We start from the raw sequence: 24253 nt of genomic DNA, 5'->3' as shown, positions 1-24253 counted from the left end.
TTAGATTATCATATATTTATTGAGTTTCACAAGTTTAAGAAAGTGTACAAAAAACAGTTTTTCCAATTTCTTCGTTGGCTTTAAGAAGTGTATGAGCGTCAGTCGAAGAGAGGCGAGAACCCAATGAAGCTGTTCAGCTCATCAACGACGCTTCCACGTGTGCCACAAGAGTTTTGGGCTTCACTTGAAGAGACGGGGCACAGGTTGCTTAGTCCTCAGAGCCGTGCTCGGAGCCGCGTTGGGAGACGGGTGCCGAGGCGTCCACCTCGAGATAGTCGTGCACCAGCTGGCATATGTTCTCGGAGGCCTCGTTGAAGTTGCCCTCCTCGAGGCCCTCGCCCACGTAGTGGTAGACGAAGGCTCGCCGCTGGTAGAGCTTGTCGAACTTGTTGACCAGGCGGCACCAGGCAATCCGGATGTTCGTGTTGTTCGAGATGGCGACACAGGCGCGACTCGTAGGCGCCAGGTCTCCGTGGGGCACGTAGACGGGGGGCATGTTGCTGACGCCGATCTTGAAGCCGGTGGGCGACCAGTCTACGAACCGAAAGGACTTTGAGCGCTTGATGCCTTCCAGCGCCGAGTTGATCTCGTTGGGCGCCACGTCGCCGCGATAGAGCAGCACGCAGGCCATGTACTTGCCATTGATGGGATTGCAGCGCACCATCTGGTTGCTCATGTGGAAGCACTGCCCAGTCAGCTGGGCCGTGCTCATGTTCACGAACTGCGAGTGGGTGATGGGCACCAGCGGGGCATAGTTGATCAGGGGATAGTGAATGCGCGGATACGGCACCAGGTTCGTCTCCAGCTCCTGGAAGCTCACCGACTGGCCCGAGAATCGTTGCGTCGCCGTGAACGCAGCCACCACTTGGCCTATGATGCGGTTTAGGTTGGTGTAAGTGGGCGCGGGCACATTCAGGGTACTCGCACAGATGTCGTACAGTGCCTCGTTGTCCACTATGAAGGACACGTCCGCACAGTCCATGGAGAAGTGGGCGGCCAGCAGCGCGTTGTACGGCTCCACAATGACCGGGGAGATGCTGCAAGGCGTGGGAGGAGGCGTCTGAAGTGCACACCGAACACAGCTTGGCTACTTACGAAGGCGAGGGATACACTAGGAACTCGACGATGGTCATTTTCCTGCCAAAGTCCTGGGTCAGCTGCTCCATTATGCGCGTGCCCAGGCCGGAGCCCGTGCCGCCGCCAATGGCGCGAAAGACCAGGAAGCCGCGCAGGCTCCGGCAGCGTTCGGCGACGCGCCGGATGGCATTCATGGCTCGATCCAGCAGCTCGCTGGCCATCAAATTGTAGCCGCGCGCGAAGTTGCTGCCCGCGTCGTCCTTGCCCGTGATCAGCGTGTCCGGATGAAACAGATTCCGATAAGCACCCGTCCGTATCTCATCTGAAGCGACAACAAAGCAACAAGTAAGAAAATATAAGAGAGAACTAGGTGGTCTTGGAGGGGACATGATTTCCCATAAGTAGTAGTCAGGCACCTATGACCGTTGGCTCCGTGTCAATCATGACCAGACGAGGCTGCACACAGGGCTCCATGCCGCTGAACTCGAAGAAGGTGAGAAAGGACTCGTCGCAGGGTTTGCTCATCAGCCGGCCGTTCGAGAGGATGCCATGCTCCAGGCAGTAGAGTTCCCAGCATGCATTTGCGATCTGCACGCCCGCCTGGCCGATGTGTATCTGTATTATCTCGCCCTTGTTGCCCATCTGGTGCTGGAAGAACTACTCAGCCACTGCTGATCCAAGCGAATCCTCGACATATGCCGCTATTGATCTTCGATCACCCTTGAGCCAGAATTTAATTAATTAAAAACCAAATTAAACTACAAATTTTGATCTTGAATTTTGTTTCTGATTTTTCAAATAATTTAATTTACATTGTGATTTCAATGACAAGCTAAACAATTCATTGCTCAAGCTCTGCTTTACATACATATACATATATTTAAATGTATGTGTATATATAAGTGGTATGTGGTCAGTAGTATAGATATTGTGTATATATATTTTGTTTAATTAAGTACGCACATCCATGTTTACATTACATTCATTATTGTCCGCGCGCGGATTAGTCAGTTTTCGAAGCGTTAAGTACATTTCCTTAATTACATTACAGAGTATATTTAGTGTATATAGTTAGTGAATTTCCGTGCTCGAGTGCATATCAGCTTTAACGTTACTTTGGGATGTTCGCGAAGGAAACTGTGGAATTTTTAAAAATATTTTTATGGAACATATATAAGTACATATATATAAATACTTGCGTCTGTGCATGTATATTTAGTGTTGTCTTTTTGTGTGTATTATACAAAGCAGTTGGGAGTTTCTAGCTACGTTTTCAATGATTTACAAAAATACCGCACAAATAAAAATGTGACAAGTTGCAATAGCTTTCGTATTCTATCTAGCTCTATCACTTACTAAATAAGTATAGTTGCAAATCTCTATCGAAAATAATTTTGTTTTCCAATCCTCTCAAACAAATGTGAGTTCAGTTTTATAAAGTTTATATATGTATATCTCTATATAGAGGAATGGATCAATATCTAAAAACTATAGAAGCATTAGTGGATATTAATTAGTTTGCTACTTAACAGTCAGATAAAGCAAAAATGAGCTATTCGAAAGCTATTTTAGTTCATCGACAGCTGCGGTTGCGAGACTAGAAATAATACAATTTTGTACATTTGAGCCTGGGACAAATCAGGAAGCAGGCAATAGACAATAATTCTGTGTCCCAGCTCAAGGCTTCAATTTTGTTCTATGGCAAGCGAGAATCAAGAGTAACTCCCTAAAGCAGCGACTGCTCCAATAAAATGCGCTCGAATCCCGGTGGAGGTCCGTGCGTGAAATTGTCCAGAATAATGTCCAGAATCGCGCCGTTACCCACTGCAAGGTAGATCAGAGAATATATATATTTGTTAAAACGAAACCAATACTAGGATATCTGTGTTAATGGACTATTTAAACACATTTCAGTGGATAGACGAATTCTCCATCATATAGGGAAACAGTTCACATGCATTTTATAGGCTTCGATTAAAATACATATGATATATGTGAGCCAGGCTATCAATCATATTTAAGCTAATGAAATATTATACAACTGATAAGAGCTCACAGTTGACCTATGCCCGCCCACGTGTGGAATGATTTCACTGATTCCCAGACAATAACGTACCATAGATGACGGGAAAGAGAGCCGGGCCACGCACATTGAGGAAGGGCACCTCCAGGTTCTTGCCATTGAAGTAGAAGTTGAGCTCGACATGGTCGAAGGCCACGCCCAGTATGTCGCCCTCATCGGGAAAGTCGCGCTGTGGTGCGTTGATCAGAGTGTCCACGGGGCTCAAGTCTGCGGGCGACTTCTGCTCCGATCCGGTGGTCATCAGCAGATCCTCCTGCAGATCCTCAATGGCAATCAGGCCAGCTGCGGCTGCTGCACTGTTGTTCAATATGCCATTGGCCGTGGTTGTGACTGGTTTGGTGGCGGATGTGGGCTGTACGCCTGTGGCCACCACCGGACGGAACTCCTCGTCGTTGTGGCGCGTGGCATTGTCGGAGCACAGGCACCACGACTCGCCGTCTCCGCCGCCCCACTTGCGGGACAAGTCCGCTTGGCGCGTAGCCAGGCCAACGGACCAGCAGCCGCCCTGCTGGATCTTCACCTCGAAGTAAGATTTGGACTGGACCAAAGGCGCTGTCGCCAGCACTCCGCCCGTGCCGGTGACTCTCAGCTGGTGCGAGAGTAGTATAACATCAGGGCCTGGAAAACACAGGCATAGGGTATTACCAGCGCATGTATACACCGCACAACTTACCCATATGCGCCGCGTCGAGGTGCACTTCGGGCTCCCTTAATCGATGCGCGGCTGCTGTCGGTTTTCGGAGCTGCCCTCCATTGAGGCAGGTGCGCAGGCAGCAAAACATGCCCAATCTTGTTTATTTGTTCAGTTTTATAGTGTATATTTGATGTATTAGTTAATGCAATTTTATGTCAGCTTAACTTTTTTCAGCTGCAGTTTGTTTTTTTCGTTTAGCTGCTTTTCGCTTCGTTTATCAACAGCTGTTTAATTTGTGTGCCAGCCCTGGCTGACGCCATCTTGTGACGTCACCGTTACTGAAGAGCCGAAACAGTTCTTTCCAACAGATGGCGCCACCAAGCCATCTATAGTTGAAGTTTCAACAGCGTGCACTCAACAGAATCGAACTTGATCGGCCTTTCAATCAAAATCGTTTTACATACACAGAATATTATTATTAACACGTTCCCCAACATTTATTTTGAAATGTGCAGATATACAGTCCTTTAAGGCATAATTTAATTTCATAGTTTTCTATATTACTAATAATAAAATAAATTATTACACATTTGAGTAAACATAAAATTTATGCTAACTCAATCTAAATGTTATGATCGATAGCGATTAATAGAGGGAGCTAACATCTGGAGGTAAAGCGACCCTATATGTACATAGATAGGATGTATAAACAAAACCTACAGTTTCATGCTATCCTTTTCGTTTCTATCTAGGTTAAAGCGAGCTTATAACATATTTAGATTTTTAGGATACGTCCACTACACGGTGATACAAGAAAAAATTTAATTGTCGATCGTTGGAAATCAAACATTTGACCATTAAGTCTGTGTCGATCTCTCCTTTAGATGAAAGAAGGGACCGTGATTCTAAAAAGACAAAAAAAAACTTCATCAGCTTTAGAAGTAGATTTTCTCTGCGTATCATAAATCGCTTGTTTTTTGCTTTGTTGGCTGCAAGTGATCAGATTTACTTCATAATGAACTAATATTTGAATAATTTAACTGTTTTTTAGTTTGATCTCGAAAACTTTTATTGTGTCTTAGATTTTCAGTTACATTTTTCGTAGTTGGCGACGAGCTTACGATAGAGATCCGATACTCGGGAGCTCTTGTGGCAGACGGTGCCGCCGCCGCGCTTTTGTTGCTTGTCTTGCCTGTTGATGTCGCCGATGCAGATCCAGTCGCCTCCGCCGATGCGCCAGCGGTGCAGCTTGATGCCCGTCTCCTCGGAGACGGCCCACTTGGAGTGGTCGCCGGTGGTCTTGAACTCGACGCGGAAGTCCGCATTGGCGATGTCCTGGACGTTGAACACCTTGTTGGCCTTGTCGCAGGAGTCGGGCAGGTTACCAGCGCCGTCGCGCCAGGCCTCCACGAAGAGATTGACGCCCAGGGCGGGAGCCACCAGGTCGCTGTAGAGCTCGATGTCGGCGCGCGGACTCTTGCCAAAGAGCCTGAACTGCTTGCCGTCCAGAGTGCGCAGCTCCACTTCCTTCTGGAAGGGCGCCTCGGTGCGCCATTGGCGCTTCAAGGCGCGCTCCAAGCTGGGGAACGTCTCGGCAGTCTGCAGCAGGGGATTGCGCTCGTAGTAGAAGTGCGGCTCGTTGTAGACCAGCAGCTCGCCCACCTTCTCCACGCCCTCGGCATCCACCGTCACGCAAAGCAGGCTCTGGCCGTAGTGCTCTCCCGTGGTGGGGTAGCTGTAGTCCGGCACTGTGGGGTACTTGGGCACCGAGTGCACCAGCCACATGCCAGTCGTCCCATCCGTGGCAATCACGCCCTTCGCATGGCCCCCAGTGGCGGACACCGTCCCATTGGGGTACTCGTCGTTGTACGCAGCTAGCAGCACCCGCTGCTGGTCCGCGTAGAGCGGCTTCAGGGTCTGCGCCGGCAGCGAGTTAGCATCGCTAATCCGCCGGCCCGACAGCTGCCAGCTGTCGTAGCTGTCGCTCGTCACATACATATACCTCAGGCCACTCACGTCCTCCCCGCTCTGCCCTCCGGCCGAGTAGTGCTTGGGCAGCTTGTACATGTACCACCTGTTGGAAATCGAGTTTAAATGTACAAATATTATTTGATTGGTATTTTTTTGTGCTTCCACTTAAGTATTCCTGCAGATCTGATAAATGTTATCAATCAAATAATTAGCTGTGTCAATATCTATTTATATTCTAACACAAGTCAGAAAGCTGCTGACGGACGTAACTCAATGCAGAAGTGCTCCTAGTGTACAATATTATATATTTAAATGTACATATATGGGTATATATATATATGTGTGTGTGTAAAAGGTATACTTCTTAACTAGTCGTTTCTCACTAAATAAACATAGAATATAGATTTACGTATTTCAGATCAGGCAAACGCAAGAGAGACCTACATAGCTAGATCTATTCAAAGTGTCTAGGTTAGTATAACAAAGATTAAAAGGAACTTTCGTTTATTAAGGACCTTCCTTTTCGAATTCGTTTTATATTTTGGAACAAGGTTGTTTGCGTCTCATGTTGGCAACAAGAAATGACTTATTGATTGATTGAGTCACTCTCGCAATTCCAATTCTTAAATTTTTTATTGAGATCAGTCCATAGTCTGCGATCTGATTTTAAACTTGTTCTTTTTATTATCATATATTGTTTATATTATATTATTTTATATATCTTTATTCGTTGCTTATAGCATATATTCTCTTTTTATTGTTCGCTCAGACACCTACCAGTCCACATCGTGTCCCTTTTCGTCCTTACAGGATACTTTGTTGTCGGCCAGGCTGGCCTGGAGCGTGGCAGCCGCGCACAACAGCAAGCAAATCAAGCGCATTTTAGAACCGTCTCGTCGCAAAGTACGAATTCTACTGAATCAGCCTAGCTGAGCGAACTCGAGCATCGACTACAGCTGGACCAAAACCTCTCATAGACCTGCTAACAGGGTGTTTCGTTTCGGGTTTCCTGCATTCCGTTTATGCACTATTCTCTCTGGGCAGGTAAAATCCTTTCACAGGTAGCCAAGATAACCAAGACTGTCTATTGCACATGGCGGATTTTATCTTTTTTTGCTGCGCAGACCCTGTACAGCAAACACTGATGTATGTGAGCTGAGCTCTGTGTACTTTGCTTATCGGCAGAGCTCGCGAACTCTGGGTTATGCCAGCATCTGTGTTAGGTTTACGGCTGTAGTTGCAAATCATTTCAAGGGGATTTCGCATTCGAGTTCCTCCCAATTCCTCCTACAGACGTCTCTGTCGTCAGCGATAAGCCGGATCAGAAAAATAATAATTTATTTCTATATAGCTGAGATTCATTTGATTCAATATTGTCTATCAAGTGGTGACGCGGACTACAACACATGTTGATTATTCATTTCAATATCATCTATACACATTTGTATGTACATACATAAGTAAGCTGGAAAGCAAGCACTAACAGCTGTTCTCAATCCTCATTAAATGACTTACCAATGCTATCTATTATCTATGTATGTATCCCGTGATTACAAGTTTGATCATATAATGGCTTCCCCTTATGGTAAGTTTTACTTGGTTGATTCCAAATTTATTTTTAAGCCTCGTAAAATGAAAATCTCGACAGAGAGCTTATTACAACAAAAATAAAATCAAAAATTCCTTGCTTTTCTTCAATAATTTGTACTCCGCTAAATCGAAAATCACAATATATCGATTATATTCCATTCGGAATTATCTAAGGGATCTAATGTATTTTAGTATTCAATCACAGATATATGATAAGTTGAAATTCATGTTCTATCTGTATTTACAGCTTTGCTCTCTTCCTTTCTTTCTCCCTGTGTTTTGCTGTTTACTTCCGCCCAGAGAAATAAGACTTATTTTTTACAATTACACAAAACAATTGTTAAAGTTTTTATTCATTACTTGTATTACATATTATTTGTTACTGCTGTTGTTGTTGTTGTTGCTACCGCTTGCAGTCGCACTGCCAAGACCCTGTTTTGGTTTGTTTTCATTTTCTCAATTTGTTGTCTCTGGGTCTGTGCATATTGCTCTGATGATTAAATGGGGTAGGGGAGAAATATTATCAAATTCTATAATTTGTTTGTGTGTTTGCTTGTATGTTATTTTGTTTTCTGTTGTTTATTCATAGTTTCGTAGTACAATAATAAGTTTCTGATATTACGATACTGTAATTAAAATAAGATGCGTTTCATCCTAATCGCAGGCTGCGGCTTCTTGATCGCTCGTGGATAATGTGAGAATGTTCACGATTCCTGATTCCTGATTCTTGATTCAGTAATGTTTCTGCCGATTCAATTCACCTCGTTTCGCTTCGCTCTTCTGGTAACTGCCAATCGAATTTTGTTAATTTCTTATCTTTGGTTTCGTATGCAACAACACACATTTTATGAACTCACAAATACAATATTTTTGCTAAATACTTATGTATGTTTTTTTTTTAATTTTTTCTTTTGTTTTAGTTTACTTTTAATATAGTAGTTAATAATTTATTAATATATTGTATGTTTTTGTTTGTTTGCTTTACTTTGAAATATATATAAAGAACAAGGCTGATATTCATATTTTTTTTTCTGTTTATGTAAGTTTATAATAATATTTAGCTAATTTTTGTCTTAGCTTTCGCTTTTTTTTTGTATATTTGTTTTTTATTTTTTTACATTACTAGCAAAAGGGTTTCTCTGTATTAAAATTAAGAGTTGTCAAATGTTTTGCAAAAACTTTAAATAAATGAGCCTCAAAATAGACAAAAATGTTGTCATTTCTTGTATTTTTAATTAGTATTATATTGAATTGTATTTGTTATTATATTATATTTATTATTATGATGATAAAAGTTGACGCTATATGCAATATATATAATTAATTTGACAATTGCTGCGCAAAATTTGTTGCTGCTTATATATATATATGTATATATACGCACATATATAGTTGGTTGTATTTTATATCGGGCACGAGTTTGATATGTTTTCAATTATATTTTAAGTATTTTGCATTTCACTTGCTCTTTGTTTTACTTATGTTCTCTTCCTTAACCGCCTTTTCATTCATATTTTCAATATTCAATATCCAATTTGATCTACTTATATGCCTATACGTATGTTTGTATATGCTTGTATACAAATATTTATATATAAACATATTTGTGTATGCGTGTATATGTATGTGTATATCTGTATTGAATTTATGTAGATAGTATATATGTGTATATATATATATGTATATACACAATTCAACTCTCTAGCTCGCAATTGGAAATGTTATAAACAAAATTTACAATCTTTTCCATATCAATTTCTATTTGAATACATATTACATATTTCCCAGTTCTCTAATTGTTTTCAGGGTCTCAAGTATGTGTATTTATTCATATGTAGCTGAATTTGCTGTTGAATGTTTTTAGTTGTATAGTTCTTGCAAAAAATTTAACTAATTTAAAATTCGTTTCTTGAAGGTTTTATGCGCATCTTTTCATGGAAGAAAAAATAAAAAAGGAACAACAAAACAAATAAATAAATGTAAATGAAACAAAGGGTTTTAGTTTTTGTTTGTTTTTGTTTAACGAACATAATGAATTTATTAAGCATAATTAATACCGTCAATTAAGAAAAGGCTAAATAATCGCTACATATAAACGCAAGTACGAAAAGATAGTGTGTATATATAAAGTATAAAGAGAAATGGTATACAGTACATCGAAAACTTAAGCATTAGTAAGGTTACAAAACAAATCGGTTTAGTTATCTGTCAGCAGGCAACCATAAGGCAATCCATATCGAATACGCAGGTATATAGGACAGTTATGTTCTGATTAAACCCTTTCGAGATGCGCGAAACGTAAAGTACAAATATTTGTATATATATATATATGTATATAGCTAATGCAATAATAAATACAAATTTGGTTTGCCATTACTGCTGCCGCCTTTCCATTTATGTAAGTCGTATGTATTCGTATTCTATTACTAATTGCCCGTAGATGCGTAAAACACACGTAGTCTCTATTATATTGTTATCAATTGTTATTCGTTTTTCATTTTCTTCATTTATTATTATTATTATTATTATTATTTTTTTTTTTTTTTGGTAACTGCCTTTTTTACGCTTACATTCTTAAAAATGTTTAAAAACCACATCAAAACATATCGTCTTTAACTTTAAGTGTTATACTTTTTGTAAAACTTGTATTCTCATTTCATTTTGTTTTGTTTTTGTTTTCGCTTCTCTATCTCGTAAACCTTTCATCTTGCTGATATGTATCTGTTGTAGTTGCATGTAGGTTTATATATATACATATATATATATATATATAAATAATAATGTTCGTTTTGTTTGAAAAATGTATTAATATTTTCATATAATGTTCCCATAATTCATATTGTTTAGTTTAGTTTAGTTTAGCTTATCATTTACAAACTATTTCACTATGCATTAGATATTCCCATTCAAACGTGTTTGCTCTACTTCTGCATGCACTCCAATTGCGTCAATTGTTGCTCAGCTGTTTGAAATCGCACGAGGTGTTGGTGAGGAGAATGTCTTGTTTGCAAAGCAGCTAATGTGGCAATGTCATATGTCTTTATCGTCGGTTGTCTACATAGTTATGGATGCAGATGCGTGAGCTATGCTTCATGAGGACATGATTTGGTTGGGTAGGGCGCGATTCTTTCCAGAGATGCTGGCCTATTGCCTGCTCCATTGCACAGCATTCACACACTCACTCACACACACGCACACCCAGCATCTTATATATATGAATAAGAATGCATTTACATTGCTTTTCCTCGCTCTGAGAATAGCTGTAATTCTCAAGCTTAAAAATAATTTCGAAAATATTTTTTTATATTAGCATAGCTTCTATTCCACTTGGTTTCCCTTGGATAAACATGCCTCTACTTCTTTTTGTTTAATTTAATTATGTGCTTAGTTGTAGTTGTAAATATTCTTGTGTTTTTTTTTTTTATTAATTTTGTTTTTTGTTGTTTGTTCTTTATTTTCATTAAAGGCGCCATTTTATGATATGCATTAGTTTTAATATATAATTAAACTTGTTCACTTAAAACTATCCTTTTTTAAACTGTATGTATAATGTGTGTGTGTGTAGGTGTTTGTGTGTGTTGACTGACCAACGCGCTTGAATGTTACGATTAATGTTAGCTGATGCTGTTGATAATGACAAAGATGATGCTAATGACAATGAGGATCATGGTGATGATCGGCAAGAGGAAAGCAAGAAATGTAATTGGACGGAATATGCTTTTACATTTGACTAAAGTCAATTGAAATTACACATATACGAAATAAATTTCAATATTCAAGTTAATTAACCGAAGAGTAGACAACATTTTCAACATTTTCTTAGATTTTGCTTTCTTGATATCAATTACCAATTATGCCAATTCTTATTGCCATATATATTATACATATTTTTGTATTCATTTTTTTTCGTTTTGTGTGTGTTTTCTTTGCTTTAACAAACATTTTGAATATGCCTTTGGTATGTCTAGTTGTTTCTTTTTTGTTTAATCTTAACAAAGTATTAAATAGATATACGTTTATTTTATTTTCTTTCAAGTTGGTTACTTTGCTGTTGGTTCGCCTAAGAAATGTTGGGAATGGTTAACGTAAACGATTTTATGTTATTCAGTAAGGACAACTTTGGTAAATATAAAAATTTAATTTAAGTATATATCTACATTAATATATTTTAAATAATGAATGTATGCTTATACAATTGAAACAATGCTGAGAGAAAATAACCTTTTCGAAAAAACAAATTGTTTAGCGTTTACAATTTTTAAGCGCGCCGCTTGTTCTTGTAATTAGCTACTTAAAAGCCTACATCTTGCCTTTTGTTGTATGTTTTTGTTGTTTTTTTTTTTTTATATTTTTTTATTTACGTTTGCTTTAGCATAAGTGTGCTTGTAGTTGTTTCGTTTAGTTACAATAGATATAAGTAGTTGCTGAATCGCAGCAACTGCCGCTACGTAAGATGATATGTAAACGATTTCACTCGCAAATATGTATAGAGGGAGTGCGAGTAATCATAGAAGTTGTTTGTGTTGTTGGTTGTTTCCTGTTTGCTGTTTGTTGCATGTGCTTTTCTGCCTAGAGAGAAGTCTACATTCTAGCTGTACCCCACTGCCTGCTGCTCATTGGCTTGCGCAAGAAATGTGTGTGGCTTGATTGTTCTAGCATTTGTTGAAATTGAGTTTAGGAATTCACGTTGTTGCTGTTGCCGCTGATGATGAGGTGGCCACAGCGCGAGCTTGTCAATTTTCTAGTCTTTAGGGTGGAGCTGAGAGCCTGTGCAGAAATTACATTCATTCTTTTTCGTTTGGGCGGAAAGTGTGTCGAGAGTGTTTTGAGTTTGTTTTAGGCCAGCCTCAGAGCCAGTTCCCTCTGCCCTGGCTGGCAGATAGTTGTACATATGTATATACATGCATATGTCTAAGTGTGTTTTGGGAGAGTCTTAACAGCGCATTCACACACAATGCCGTATCGAATTCACAATGGATTTATAAGTACGTTATTGTAACAAATAAATTTGGAAACCAGCGTTCAGTTGTTCTCAATATAAGTTTCACATTCTCCTTCAATGACGACTTCGACTAGTTCTCGTTGTTAAATTGTTTGCTACTCAATTACTTTATCGTATTTGGGCTTCCGTTTAACAGTTCGAAATTGTATTACTAGATTCAAGATATTAATTCAATGCATATACATACATTCACAAACATTCACATACAGATGTATTACTTATTTGGTTTTAATTTATTTTCATGTTTCATTATTGATTTCTTTTCCTTTTGTTTTTGTTTGTCTTTTAATAAGTCTAGAAAGAGAGCTATTTAAAGGGCACATTCGGTTAAGCTATAATTATATTTTTTCCTCATTTATTATTATTAACTAAATATGTATTTTGTTTTCTTCTCCCTTAACTTGTTATTATGCTTTCAAAGGATCTTTTTCATACTGATCAAAACATTTTAAAAAATCTACGTAACTTGTAATGTCTCAATTCCATTCAATATGTTCCAAAATAGCCGACTAAATAAATAGAAATGAAGAAGAAGAGTTAATGGTCATCTCAAGATCTCTGCGAGGCCCCAAAAGCAAACGCAGATAATGCAAACTATCAGAACAACCATAGTTAAAAATGTTTCAAAAATCGTTTGCAGCATTTTACATATATGTAAATATATACATACATTCATACATATTTTTGTATATCTATTGGGGCAAAATCAACTGTTGAGATTAAGCTCTCTCAATCTAATCTGATCTATTGTTTTTTCTTGTTTTTATTTATTTATTTTTTTTGTATATTTTACTAAAGGGTCTCTTTTGCTGCTTTTCATTTCATTTGTATTATAATATATATTTTTTTTTTTTTGGTACTTATAATTTTCGCATACATTTTATCGGCCTGTCAAAAATTTCACTAAACTGGGTTAGGCTTGCCATATAAATTAATATTAATGTATGTATATGTATATGTCATTTAATATTTTTTTGTTTTTAATTATTATTTTTTTTTTTTTTTTTTTTTTTTTAAATTGTTTTTCTGCATACTACAACTAAAATTTTGCGTCCTTTGCATGAATCCGTCACATGCGGAGCTTCACTGCTCTATGCCGGGCGGAGGGGGAAGTCCTCCCAAACTCAAAATGTGCGCCTGTCGCTGCGGACCGTCGCACCACCGCACCACTCAGGCAGCAATGTGTGTTGTCGCTGGCAGCAAGTACGAGTAGATGTGGTGCTGCAGCGGCTGCGGCTGGTGGTGCTGCTGAAGGTTTTGGTAGTGGGTCAGCGGCGTTGGTGGTGCTGCCGGTGCATTGGCGCTGCCGGGTCAGGTCGCTGTCGGCGTCATCAAGAACTGCTGCTGCTGATGGTGGTGGTGCTGGTGATGATGGTGATGATGATGATGCGGCTGGTGGCTCTGATGGAAATGCTGATGTTGTTGATGATGTGCCTGCTGCTGTTGCTGTTGTTGTTGTTGTTGCTGCTGCTGCTGCTGCTGCATTTCACGCTCTAGTTTCTTAGCGAGCAAATCATGCCTTGATTCCATACCCGCTCCTCTGCAAGTAGTTTGGTAGAACAGTTGGCGTTGTAAGTGGTTGTCAGTGAGGTTTGGCACTGGGAGCTGTGCATCCAGTGATTTGGATAGTTCTTAAAGCGTTACACATTAAATGGACTCGACATGCATGGCTGCCAGACTATGTGTTTGCATGTGTATGCATGCGTCTGTGTGTGTGGTTCTCAACTCCGCCAGCATACCACACAATGAGCACATGCACACACATAACCTTCAGCTACTTTTTTATAGCCGAACCTCTATAAGAATCATGTTTTATTTGTAAACAGCATGCAAAGAAACAAAGATTCGCACAGCAGCCTCAAGCAGCAGTTCCCTGAAGCCCCACCCATCCCTCTGGTGGTTAAGCAATTTTTACGATGGTGCTGACCTCCTCGCCCAAACACAAAAGCCCCTAGCTTTACTACCGAAACGAAAGCGAGAAGCTCTCGCAGCTTGTAAAGCGCTTTAAATTGATTAAGAGTCGGCAGCCAACCCCAAACAGCAGAGAAACTTACTGAATATCGAGCTGCAAATATTTTATCGTAATAAACTTTTTAGAACTTGACTGCAAATCAATTTCGAGAAATCAATTAAAAAGCAATACAAATTTACATATCTGCTTTCATGACTGTGTCAGCCTCGATTACTTAATCCTTCATTCTCTTTCCACATAACTATAACTATATCTTATTACTCATTATTTGTGTCATTCCTCTACCTATATTTGCTTAGATACTCCCCTCTGATGCATAGAGCTCTCTCTCCTATTACCGTCTCCTCTAAAAACCTTAGACATTCTATTCACAATCATAAGCGAACGAATCCTTTAGCTGCTTTCCTTTCGTAGTCTACCGATTTTTATGTTTTAAACTACTTTTCTTTAGAGTAATGAACGACGCGTCTTGGGGGTGTCTCACATAATTGTGGGCGTGGCTGTGTGTGCTTTGCATTTTGTATAAAGTTAGCATGCTCTTGTTACTGTTTGAGGCTGCTACTGCTGTATTTATTTGCTGCTCCTGCCGCGCTACTCTTGTTTCTTTTTGTGATCACGAAAATTGAAAAAGTGAATTTATGCGTTCTCTTAGCATTTAAAATAAGTGCAGCAAGCAGCATACATACTATGCATGTGTGTGTGTGTGTGCTCAACTTAAGGTGAACAAAATGTTGTTGTTGCGATTAAGCGGAAGCCATATAAACTGCAGAAGTAGTACGTGGAGTGTGTGTGTGTGTGGGCTTATATATGTGTGTGAGTGTAGCATAAAGTGAAGTGCTAAAGGGTGGCCATAAATCGTTCCCCGTGCATGTGTGTGTGTGGGTGGGTGGGTGGTTGGTTGGCTGGTTGGTTGTAGTTGGGTCTGTATGTTGGTCATATATGTTTTTTATAATTTGTATTTAAATGCCTGCCTGGTCGCAATTTTTGCTGCTGCTGCGGCTGCTGCTGCTGTTGTTGCTGTAGCTGTTGCTGCTGCTGTGTTGCTGCTGTTGCCATGCAAAGTAAACGAGCCGAGCTAAACAATAACAATTTGCAATTTCATAAATAGTTAATTGGCTTTGCCTTTTTTCAGGCGGGCTGCATACAATTCGCTTATAATATATGGTGCTTTAGCTTGGAGGCTTAAAGGTCGTGAGTTATGGGCAGAACCCTTTGCGTGTGAGAGTGGGTTTGCATTAAATATTTCAAGCGCTTAGAGACTATACAGAAGCGGGCTTAAGAATTGCTGAGCGATAGTTAAGTGTGTGGGTGTGCGTGAGACAGAGAGAGAAACAGAGTTAGACAGAAAGAGAGAGAGAGTGAGAGTGAGAGTGAGAGTGAGTTAGCAACTACATAAACGAAATTATTTTTACTTTTAGGTTTACTCTTAGGTTTCATTGATTGCTGTTTGGTGGGTTTACTTTTTGTGTCTTATTTATCATATACATACGTCTCTAAAGAGATGATTTTGGTGGTGCTGATTTGGATGAAGTTGGTGGTGCTGTAGTGAGTTAACGACAACGCTAGTGGTGCTGGTGCTGGTGCAGCCGGCAGATGGCTGTACTTGTAGTGGTTGCTGTTGTTGTTGTTGTTGTTGTTGCTGTTGCTGTAGTTGCTGCTGCTGTTGTATTTGCTGTTGCTGTAGCTGAAAGTGTTGTTGCTGCTGCTGCTGTTGCTGCTGCTGTTGTTGGGCGGATGCCTGTGCCGTGATGAGCATATTGGCATTCGCAACATGTCCCAAATCCAAGCCGCTATTCAATAAAAATAGTTGTTGCTGTTGTGCTGCGACTGCTGCTGCTGCTGCTGCTGCTGCCTTGCCATTCATCAGCGGCAGCGACAGCTCGTTTAGCATCTTGGACTTGGCGTACTCGATGCGAATGCAGCCACGATCTGAACTGAGCAGGTACTTGCCCTGCAGCTGGTGCATGGCCTGCGCAGCACTCGGAGCATCGTTGAATTCAATAAAGGCAACCGGATGCTGCTGCTGTTGCTGGCCAGAATTGGTGTTGCTGCTGCTGCTGGTGGTATTGCAGTTTGTGGCGGTGGCTGCTGCTGCTGCTGCTGCTGCTGCTGCTGCTGTTGACAATTGGTGGTTGACAGTTGCAGTGTGGAAAGTTGAAGTTGGTGTTGGAGAAGGCAGAGTTGAAGACAAAGTTGGAGGCATAGAAGATGTGATATTGTGCGTACCTTTTGTGTGCATTCGGAGGCGACAAAAGCCAGGCATACTGTGCATATATATGTTAACGTATTTGAGTTGCATATACGGTATATGTGTATACACACATAAGTGTATATATAGGTGTGTAGGTAGTAGTCGGTTATCGATAGTTCATGTATAATACAAGTGATGGGCAACAAACGACAAACCAAAGAGAAAACGCAAAAGAGATGCTGATTAGTCTTTGCGATTAGTTAGAGTTTTGAGAAAAAATTTATGGTGCAGTTGGTGGTTAGGTGGTTCTGGTGGTTCTGGTGGCTTTGGTGGTTTCGGTGGTTTTAGTGGCTCGTTTAGGTGGCTGCTGTGGTTAACAATGTGGTGCAGTTTTCGCTCAACAACTCAAGCTTTGTGACGTGTTTACGTGTGTATATCGGTATATCGTTTATCGTTTCTGGCTTAGCCTATATCGATAAATGTTAATCAGAGTCAAAGTCATTAATTTACCTAGAGAAAACCTCCTTAAGCTCGTGCTCGGACACGAACTGGCCCAAGTTGGCTACGAACAGCGTCGAGCAGGGCGCATTGGCGGCTATTTGTGGGTTGGCCGGATGCGCGGCATTGTTGGTGGAGCCGGCGGGGCTAGCCAGAGCGGGACTGGATAAAAAATGATGATGTGATGCGGCCGCAGCGGCGGCGGCGGCGGCTGCAGCAGCTGCTGCTGTTGGATTGCCGGCAGCACCCTGCGGCGCTGCAGCGGCGGCAGCAGCGGCGGCTGCTGCACTAGCAGCACCACCGGCACCACCGCCGCCAGCGCCCAAGTGCGCCATGGCCGCCTGCTGGCTGGGATGTAAAGCGGTTGCAGTTGTCTGATGATGTGGCATTGTCATTTGAGTCTGCAACACGCAACAATTAATAATCTTTGTGTGTGTGTAGGTGTTTGGGTGTGTGGGTATGTGGCGCTGCGAGTTTACTCACTTGATGCATAGGCTGCTCCATTACTTTGTCTGTATTTAGTCAGAGATAGGAGCGTACGGGCACCTGCGGATGCAGTGCCGGATGCACGAGTGTTGCATGCTGCAAGGCAGCGGCACCGGGCAGCTCAGCGGCGGCGGCGGCTGAGTACGCTAACGGATGATGCCATAGCTCGGGTCCGCCCGGAAAGAATGGCCCACCCAGATCTATGAGAAAATGGAATAGAAAACGAGACAAAGAGAAAGTGGGAGAGAGAAAGAGACAGAGAGAGAAGCGAGAATTCAGTTGAGCGCTAGTTTATAAATTTATATCATTTTTCATTAGGTTAAAAAGGTTTTTTTTTTTTTTTTCTAAATTCCCTTCTTATTGGTTTGTAAAAATAAGTGAAAAAAAAAAACGAAAATATTGATTGTTTTCAAGTTTGTTTCCTAAGTTATTCGTTTTCTTTGCATATGAAAAATTATTGTACATAATCTGAACTACATATTCATATTACATATTCATTCGATATATAATATATATAAAATTTTATATTTCTTTTTACACTACAAACTGTGTAAGCGCGTGTCTTAGTGTATGTGTGTGTGAGTGTGATTCAAACAATGTGTTACAGTGATCATCGAAGTGCAGTTACATATCATAGTTGTTTGCTGTTGTTGTGGTCGTTGTTTTTGTTGTTGTTGTTGTTTTTTTGCAGTTTGTTGAGCTGTTGCTGTAACCTATCTAAATATGTATAGCGAAATTTAGTTGGGGCATACGATCATCGATCACAATTAATATACATATATAGCCATATATACGGTATATTTATATATATATCTGAATTTGTATTAATAAAGAGAGATAGATACAGAGAGAGAGAGAGAGAGAGAGTGCACTTGAAGCGAATTTCAACTGTTCAATTGTTGGATTATCGTTGTGTTCGTGTGTGTGTGTGAGAGAGAGAGAGAGAGAGTCATAATAATTAGGAAGTGCGCTGCGTACGCTCCCTAGGCACGCCATCAATTCGTTAGATTGAGATAATTATTGTGTGTTTTTATTTTTCGTTTACTATTTACTACATACATAAACCAAAAGAAGAATATTTTGTAACTAAAAAAAAATCAGCAGCTGCTGAATCGAGCCTTCTTTTTTTTTAGTTAATCAAATTCGTTTTGTTTTTATTTTTTTTTACTTACGTCCAGTGAGTGGGTGCATCAATGCAGGATGTGAGGCTGTTGTCGCTGTATTGGGCTGTGGTTTGGGTTTGCTCACTTTCGTGTTACTCTTGGCGAATTCCAAGCGAATTGTTTGGGGCATATCGGGATCGAAGCGTACACCCTGCTGTAAATGATCAGATCAAGATACAGCGGTTTGTATTTTCTATTTGATTTGCATTTTTGTATAGTAACTTTCATTTTATTTCTTAATTTTTTTTGGAAAATAAAAACAAGTGATTCTCAATTCGACTCTGGGAATTTCTATTCGACTGTCTTAATTTCTACTTGTAAACTTGTTGACTTGCAACAATTCGCCAAAAATAATTTCAAATGTCGCATATCTAGTGTTCAGAAATAAAGAGAGAGAGATAGATGGGCAGAGCAGATTTTGTATATTCTACTTTGATCTTCGACTTCTGATCGGGACTTAGAATCCAACTTGTTTTTTCCCCTTGGATGCCTTGCCCTGCTCAGAAGTTGACGGGTTAGGGGTTACTTGGATCTAATTTAGAGCGTTGGTGTTGCTGTGTGTGTGGGTGTGTGTGATATATATGCACATAAATCAAAAGCAGGAGATGACAACAGCAACTGCATAGGAGGAGCACCTATGAGTGTGGCGCTTCGGTTCTTTCCACTTCATTAAAGAGATTCGGTGCCAATGGGTGGTGCCTAGGGGTTGATTGGGTGGCATTGACATGCACCAGCCATTAAAATTGTTCACTAATAAATTATTTATTTATTATATATATATGTATATATATTGTTGGTGCTTCATTGCCTCGTTGCAGTTGCTATATATGAGAGAGAGACTGAGAGAGAGTGTGTTTAATGTGATGTATATGTGTTTAGTGTGGTGGTGTGACAGAGAGCGAGATATTGAGATAGAAAGGGAGAGGGTAGTTTTCTGAGAGCGAGATGCAATACCGAAACAATAAAAGAGAACAAATCAATAGGGAAAGACTTAAATGTAAATGCGGTGAAGGTTCTTTCAAAATGCAAGCACGTGTGAGAGGTACATATTCTTGTTGTTGTAGTAGTTGTTGTTTGTTGTAGTTGTGGCTGTGGGTCTTGAGATAAGATTGAGGGACCTAACTGTTCTTAACGCTTAGTGTAAGCCAGGCAAGTTTTATTTATTTGTTTTTTTTTTTTTTTTTTTTTTTAATATTTGTTTTCTGTGTGTGCTTTACAATCTAAGAAGTGTAGTTTTTTTTGATACGGCGTAAATTTAGATTTGTTTGTTGCCATTTGGGGAAGTCTTTTGGCAGACATTGCTAAAAATATTCAGTGTTTATCGCATATATTTATATATGTATCAAGTTAACAAAATGTATAATAGTAAGAATATAATAATATGTTTTTAAATTTCCTTGGCTAAACAATTTGCCTTAGTAGTTACCTGCAGATCCTGTTTGGCTGCCTCGGCTCCGGCTCTTGTATGGAATGTTACGAAACCAACGGGCTGTGGTTGAATAAGGTCGATGTCAAAAGGTTTTTACAGTTGCTTATCTCATAGGTGCTCTTAGGCCTTTACTTACCGATGCTGTTTTGCCATTTTTGCTGGTTACTTTCAGTAGAGATCCTTCGTAGCCCTAATAGTTGAAGTAAAGTGTTTAAAAATATATAACAGAAAGAAGAATATTTCTTTGAAATATCCTAATTATTGCTAGCTAACTTTTGCAGCATCTTAAATTGTCCGAAATAATATTTTAAAATAGAAAAGTGTGAATGTTTTTTATCTCAATTTTATTCTAATTCTTTAGATGACTTTAATGCCAATGTCTTCGCTGTGCCTTTGCAACTGTCTGGATACTCTTCTTCTTCTCCTAATGTTGTTTTAGTCGTGTCGATAGTAATATAGTTAAGTATCGATACCATTATAATTAGTTATCAAAAATTAACTATGGCGAATTCCATATAATGTAATCTAAACTTTTAAAATCCTTTGGTTAGTATTTTCCTTTGGTGTCCTCCTCTTTCACTTAATATAATATCATATTCAATCTACTCCGACTTTGCTGCCTTGGCACTTTAAAGAATAAGAAATTCAGTTTCAAGAGCTTCCGGCCCCCTCTTGGACTTTAAGAGTTTGGTCTCTATGGCCAAGTGCGAGACTTGGATAAGCATGCGTCTGCCTGGCTAGTTTTCGTCTTGGATTACTCACCTCATAGGCTCTGAATAGCAAATAGAGTTCGCGTGGCTTAGCATCCATTGGCAAGCCGCTGACGAACAATGTGCGCACCTGCAGCAGATAAGAGAAAAAGATAGATGGATTAGGCACAAGTGGGATGGAAAAGGAGAGGCGGATATAGAGTTAACAAATGTATGTATGTAAATATATATTGTGGGAAACCAATTTCCTATGATTGTATTATTAACTTAAGGCCAACACTAGCGGGCGACGCGATGCAGAAGTGAGCCGGAAACCTTTGGCCGCCATTTCAATGTGTCAAATATTCAAATTTCGCTGCTACCCGAAGCCCAAAAAGTTCATGGCACGCACACACGTACACACATATGCGAGGCAGCGTGCATGTGTGTGTGTGTGTGTACCTATCTTTGTGTGTAGTGATAATGAAAGCAAATGGAATAAGCGCCATAAACGCTGAATTCATTAAGGCAACGACGTGACGCGCTGAAACAGAATGAATGTGTGAAGAGTGAGGGAGAAAGAGAGAGAGACATACACACAGACAGAGAAAGAGAGAGAGAGAGAGAGAGAGAGAGAGAGAGAGCGAGCGTGTCAAGGGGGCTTTGGGATCTAATGAGCCTTGCCGCATTTTTGTTGTCTCTCTTTATTTTTAACACCTAGCCTAGCAGATGGATAACAGACGGGCCAAGCTGTGTCAGCTCTGAGCTGTGGGCTATTTTTAGTTAGCATCCATTTGTCCCTTTTTGCTGTAGAAAAGCGTGTTCTGTGGCTTATAATCGGTTTCATTTAAATTTTACTGATTTCACTTCATATATTTAATTGCTGAGGGTGATTTGAATAAGCTAAGAATTTAAGGGTTGATATATATCCAGAAGTATTGGTAATAAGTTATGGTATTTGAATTTATTGACCTTTTTTGTTTATTCTTTTTTTATTTTGTTTTTTATTTACAGCAAACTAAATTGCCCTCGCTGATGCGAACAGTTTTTGTGCCAAAACTCCTCCTTCTGAGTGTGAAATATATCGCTCAGCCTTGAGTGTGTGTAGGTGCATGTGTGTGCTTTAAAATTAGAACGTGTTCTATCGGGAAATCTAGCTATTGTTAGCCAAAAAGGTGAAGCATATAGCGTATTAATAGACCTCGCCCGCAGAAGCTGCTGCAGTTGAGGCTTTAAAAATGCCCAGCTGCCATTTACAAATTAATTAATTCACTCAAGTGCTGGTCAGCATCAGCAGCAGGAGACGCAAAAAGAATGGAAATACGACAATAAAAAATGATAAAAAACAAGAAATCCTTTGACGTTTGCTGGCGCTGCCAAAAAGGATCTGTGAGCCACGCTCAGTTAAATAGCAATTAAAATTAATTTTTGCGCAGTCTGCGGTTGCCTCTGCTCCCGCCCCTGCGGCTCCACTAATTGGACGGGTAATGAGCTGCGCGGAGACCTCGCTGCCTCAAAAAACAAAAAATGAAAAACGAAAAATGAAAATAGAGAGATAGAGGAATAAAGTTAAAAATGTTTCAAGTAAAATGAGCCTAGCGCAAACTAATTAGAGAGTGGATCCAGCGCTTACTGAATTATACTCGTAGCTAGAAGATTCCTGCTGCAAATGGCATTGAAATGCAATTAAATTGTGTGTGTCAGTGTGTGTGTGCGTCTGCGTATGTGTGCGTTGCACCTCAAGTGGATGTCATGTCTCGGCGCAGCAAATATGCCAAGAGCAAACAAGAAACTGGCAGACGGTCAGGAGCAGTAGCAGGAGAAATGGAACTCTACTCTCAGACGTGCAGCCAGTTGCATTGGCAACCGCAAAAGTCAGTTAGCCGGAGCCAAATCAGCCATAGACGTGGACTAAATGCGAGTTGGCTGCACCACCTCCCCTCTCCTCTTGTCCACCGCGGTACCTCGTTTGGCCACTGCGGATACACATTTAACATTTTGGCAAACACACAAGCGAGCAGAGCTACTAGCTCCACCTGCCCAGCCAGAGCCAGCTCCGCCTTAGCTCCACTGCCATATGTTGCCCACTGTATGTATATTGCTGTGGAGATTGTGTGGGTGTTGCGGCAACAACTTTGCTCGCCAAATTCCATTTAAATACAGTAAATGTCATAGAGTTGCAGTTGGATTCCTGCTCCTGCTCCTACACTCATTGTTGTTTGTTGTTGGTCAACCTTGCAACTTGGTTGCCTGCGCTTGGCAATGATTTTTGTAGCCGCAACCAAAGTTCTCAGCCCTCGCTCCTCCTCGCTCCCTCTCGCCTTCTCTTTCTCCCTATGTCTGTTTGTTTTTGTGGTTGCTTAACTGCAGTTGCTGCTGCTGATATTATTGCCAAGAAGTTGGCTTACCTCTCCCTTCTGCACACTCACTTCATTCGCATTACGCATTGCATTGCGTTTAGCCGCAAGTTGTTTTGTCTCCCCTGTCTCCCTTTTGGAAGTCAGTTTATATTCGGCTTGTTTGTCATTTGTCATTTGTAATTTACTCTCGAATTTGGCTGTCTGCCAAAATCAGTTAAGACGCTCACTTTGTCTCTAGTACGAGCCTTAAAGAAAAGCGATTCTTTTCTCTAAAGACTAGCAGAGGCAGAGCTGCGTTCATCTATGCAAATATCAAGCATACGCCGCGTTGCCCTTCGCTGCAAATTGAGCTCTTTAAACTTGTCTTGTCTGCTCGGACCAGTGTAAATCACTCTCGAGTCAAGTGTTGACTGGCGATAACTCAGAGTTACACACACATACACACACGCGACTTATAAAGCATTTATGAACGCCCAGTTGCAGCTGTAGGCGTGCCGCAACTCTGAGGCTTGGCATGCTCAATTCGCGCCTGAGAGGCGTTAAATTGAAAGAGCTTGTAAATTGTAAATTGTGAATTGTCAAACGGCTGGCAAAAACACGACAGACACACACAAATCGAGAGGCTAAGTCAAGAAAAAAGTCAGCTAGCAGCTTTTGCAAATATTTAAATAGCTGCAGTGATTGTTGTTGCTCTTGTTGTTGCTGCTGTTAAATTTGCTGCGTGTTGGCAGCGTCAACATCAACAACCAAACATTTAACATTGAAACAACTTTTGATGTTGACTTTTATCGCATCGGCGGCTTTTGCACAAAGTATTTGCGCAAATATTTTCACCTTTTAAGAGATGCCAATTAAATAAATTATTTATGCATTTTTTGTAGCATTGTTGGCTGAATGGAAAATTCAAATTTGATCGACACTCAAACTAGCATCAATGAGCAAATCAACAGAGCACAGGTGATTCTTGTAAAATTAAATTTCTCATATTATTGAATAATAATATTCATATTCATTAAAAAAAAAAGATTCTGCAAAAAAACTGAATTATTTGTAAATAACATGAAATACGCCTTAATAATTTATATGTGACAAATGTTAATCATGGCTA

At 40.3% G+C, this 24253-nt stretch overlaps 4 protein-coding genes across 4 annotated transcripts in view; all 4 read right to left on the bottom strand.

The window, feature by feature from the left end:
* On the bottom strand, positions 1-1933 carry LOC108649876 (tubulin alpha-1A chain). Its single transcript, XM_018098956.3, has 3 exons — positions 1494-1933; positions 1096-1399; positions 1-1037 (listed from the first exon to the last, which is right to left on the bottom strand). Exons 1-3 carry the CDS (start codon positions 1717-1719, stop codon positions 209-211), a joined length of 1359 nt encoding a protein of 452 aa, XP_017954445.1. The 5' UTR covers positions 1720-1933; the 3' UTR covers positions 1-208.
* Positions 1934-2005: 72 nt separating this feature from the next.
* LOC108650012 (SPRY domain-containing protein 7) lies at positions 2006-4095 on the bottom strand. The gene is made up of 3 exons (XM_018099138.3): positions 3834-4095; positions 3194-3778; positions 2006-2901 (listed from the first exon to the last, which is right to left on the bottom strand). Exons 1-3 carry the CDS (start codon positions 3940-3942, stop codon positions 2804-2806), a joined length of 792 nt encoding a protein of 263 aa, XP_017954627.2. The 5' UTR covers positions 3943-4095; the 3' UTR covers positions 2006-2803.
* Positions 4096-4835: 740 nt separating this feature from the next.
* On the bottom strand, positions 4836-6700 carry DNaseII (deoxyribonuclease II). Its single transcript, XM_030386959.2, has 2 exons — positions 6543-6700; positions 4836-5868 (listed from the first exon to the last, which is right to left on the bottom strand). Exons 1-2 carry the CDS (start codon positions 6644-6646, stop codon positions 4881-4883), a joined length of 1092 nt encoding a protein of 363 aa, XP_030242819.1. The 5' UTR covers positions 6647-6700; the 3' UTR covers positions 4836-4880.
* A 1545-nt stretch (positions 6701-8245) lies between these two features.
* Positions 8246-24253, bottom strand: part of cpo (RNA-binding protein) — a 65407-nt gene continuing 49399 nt past the window's right edge. The window contains 9 exon segments of the mRNA XM_089262390.1: positions 8246-13897; positions 15819-16432; positions 16556-16593; positions 17031-17419; positions 17502-17704; positions 18677-18821; positions 20094-20156; positions 20233-20286; positions 20859-20936. Coding sequence (XP_089118516.1) covers positions 13871-13897; positions 15819-16432; positions 16556-16593; positions 17031-17419; positions 17502-17704; positions 18677-18821; positions 20094-20156; positions 20233-20286; positions 20859-20936 — 1611 coding nt within the window. The 3' untranslated portion in view covers positions 8246-13870.

The sequence above is a fragment of the Drosophila navojoa genome, chromosome 2 (assembly GCF_054131105.1).
Source record: "Drosophila navojoa isolate 15081-1374.11 chromosome 2, UAZ_NAV_1.0, whole genome shotgun sequence".
Taxonomy (NCBI): domain Eukaryota; kingdom Metazoa; phylum Arthropoda; class Insecta; order Diptera; family Drosophilidae; genus Drosophila; species Drosophila navojoa.
The sequence above is the reverse complement of the archived record's forward strand: the minus strand, read 5'-3'. Positions and strand labels throughout refer to the sequence as shown.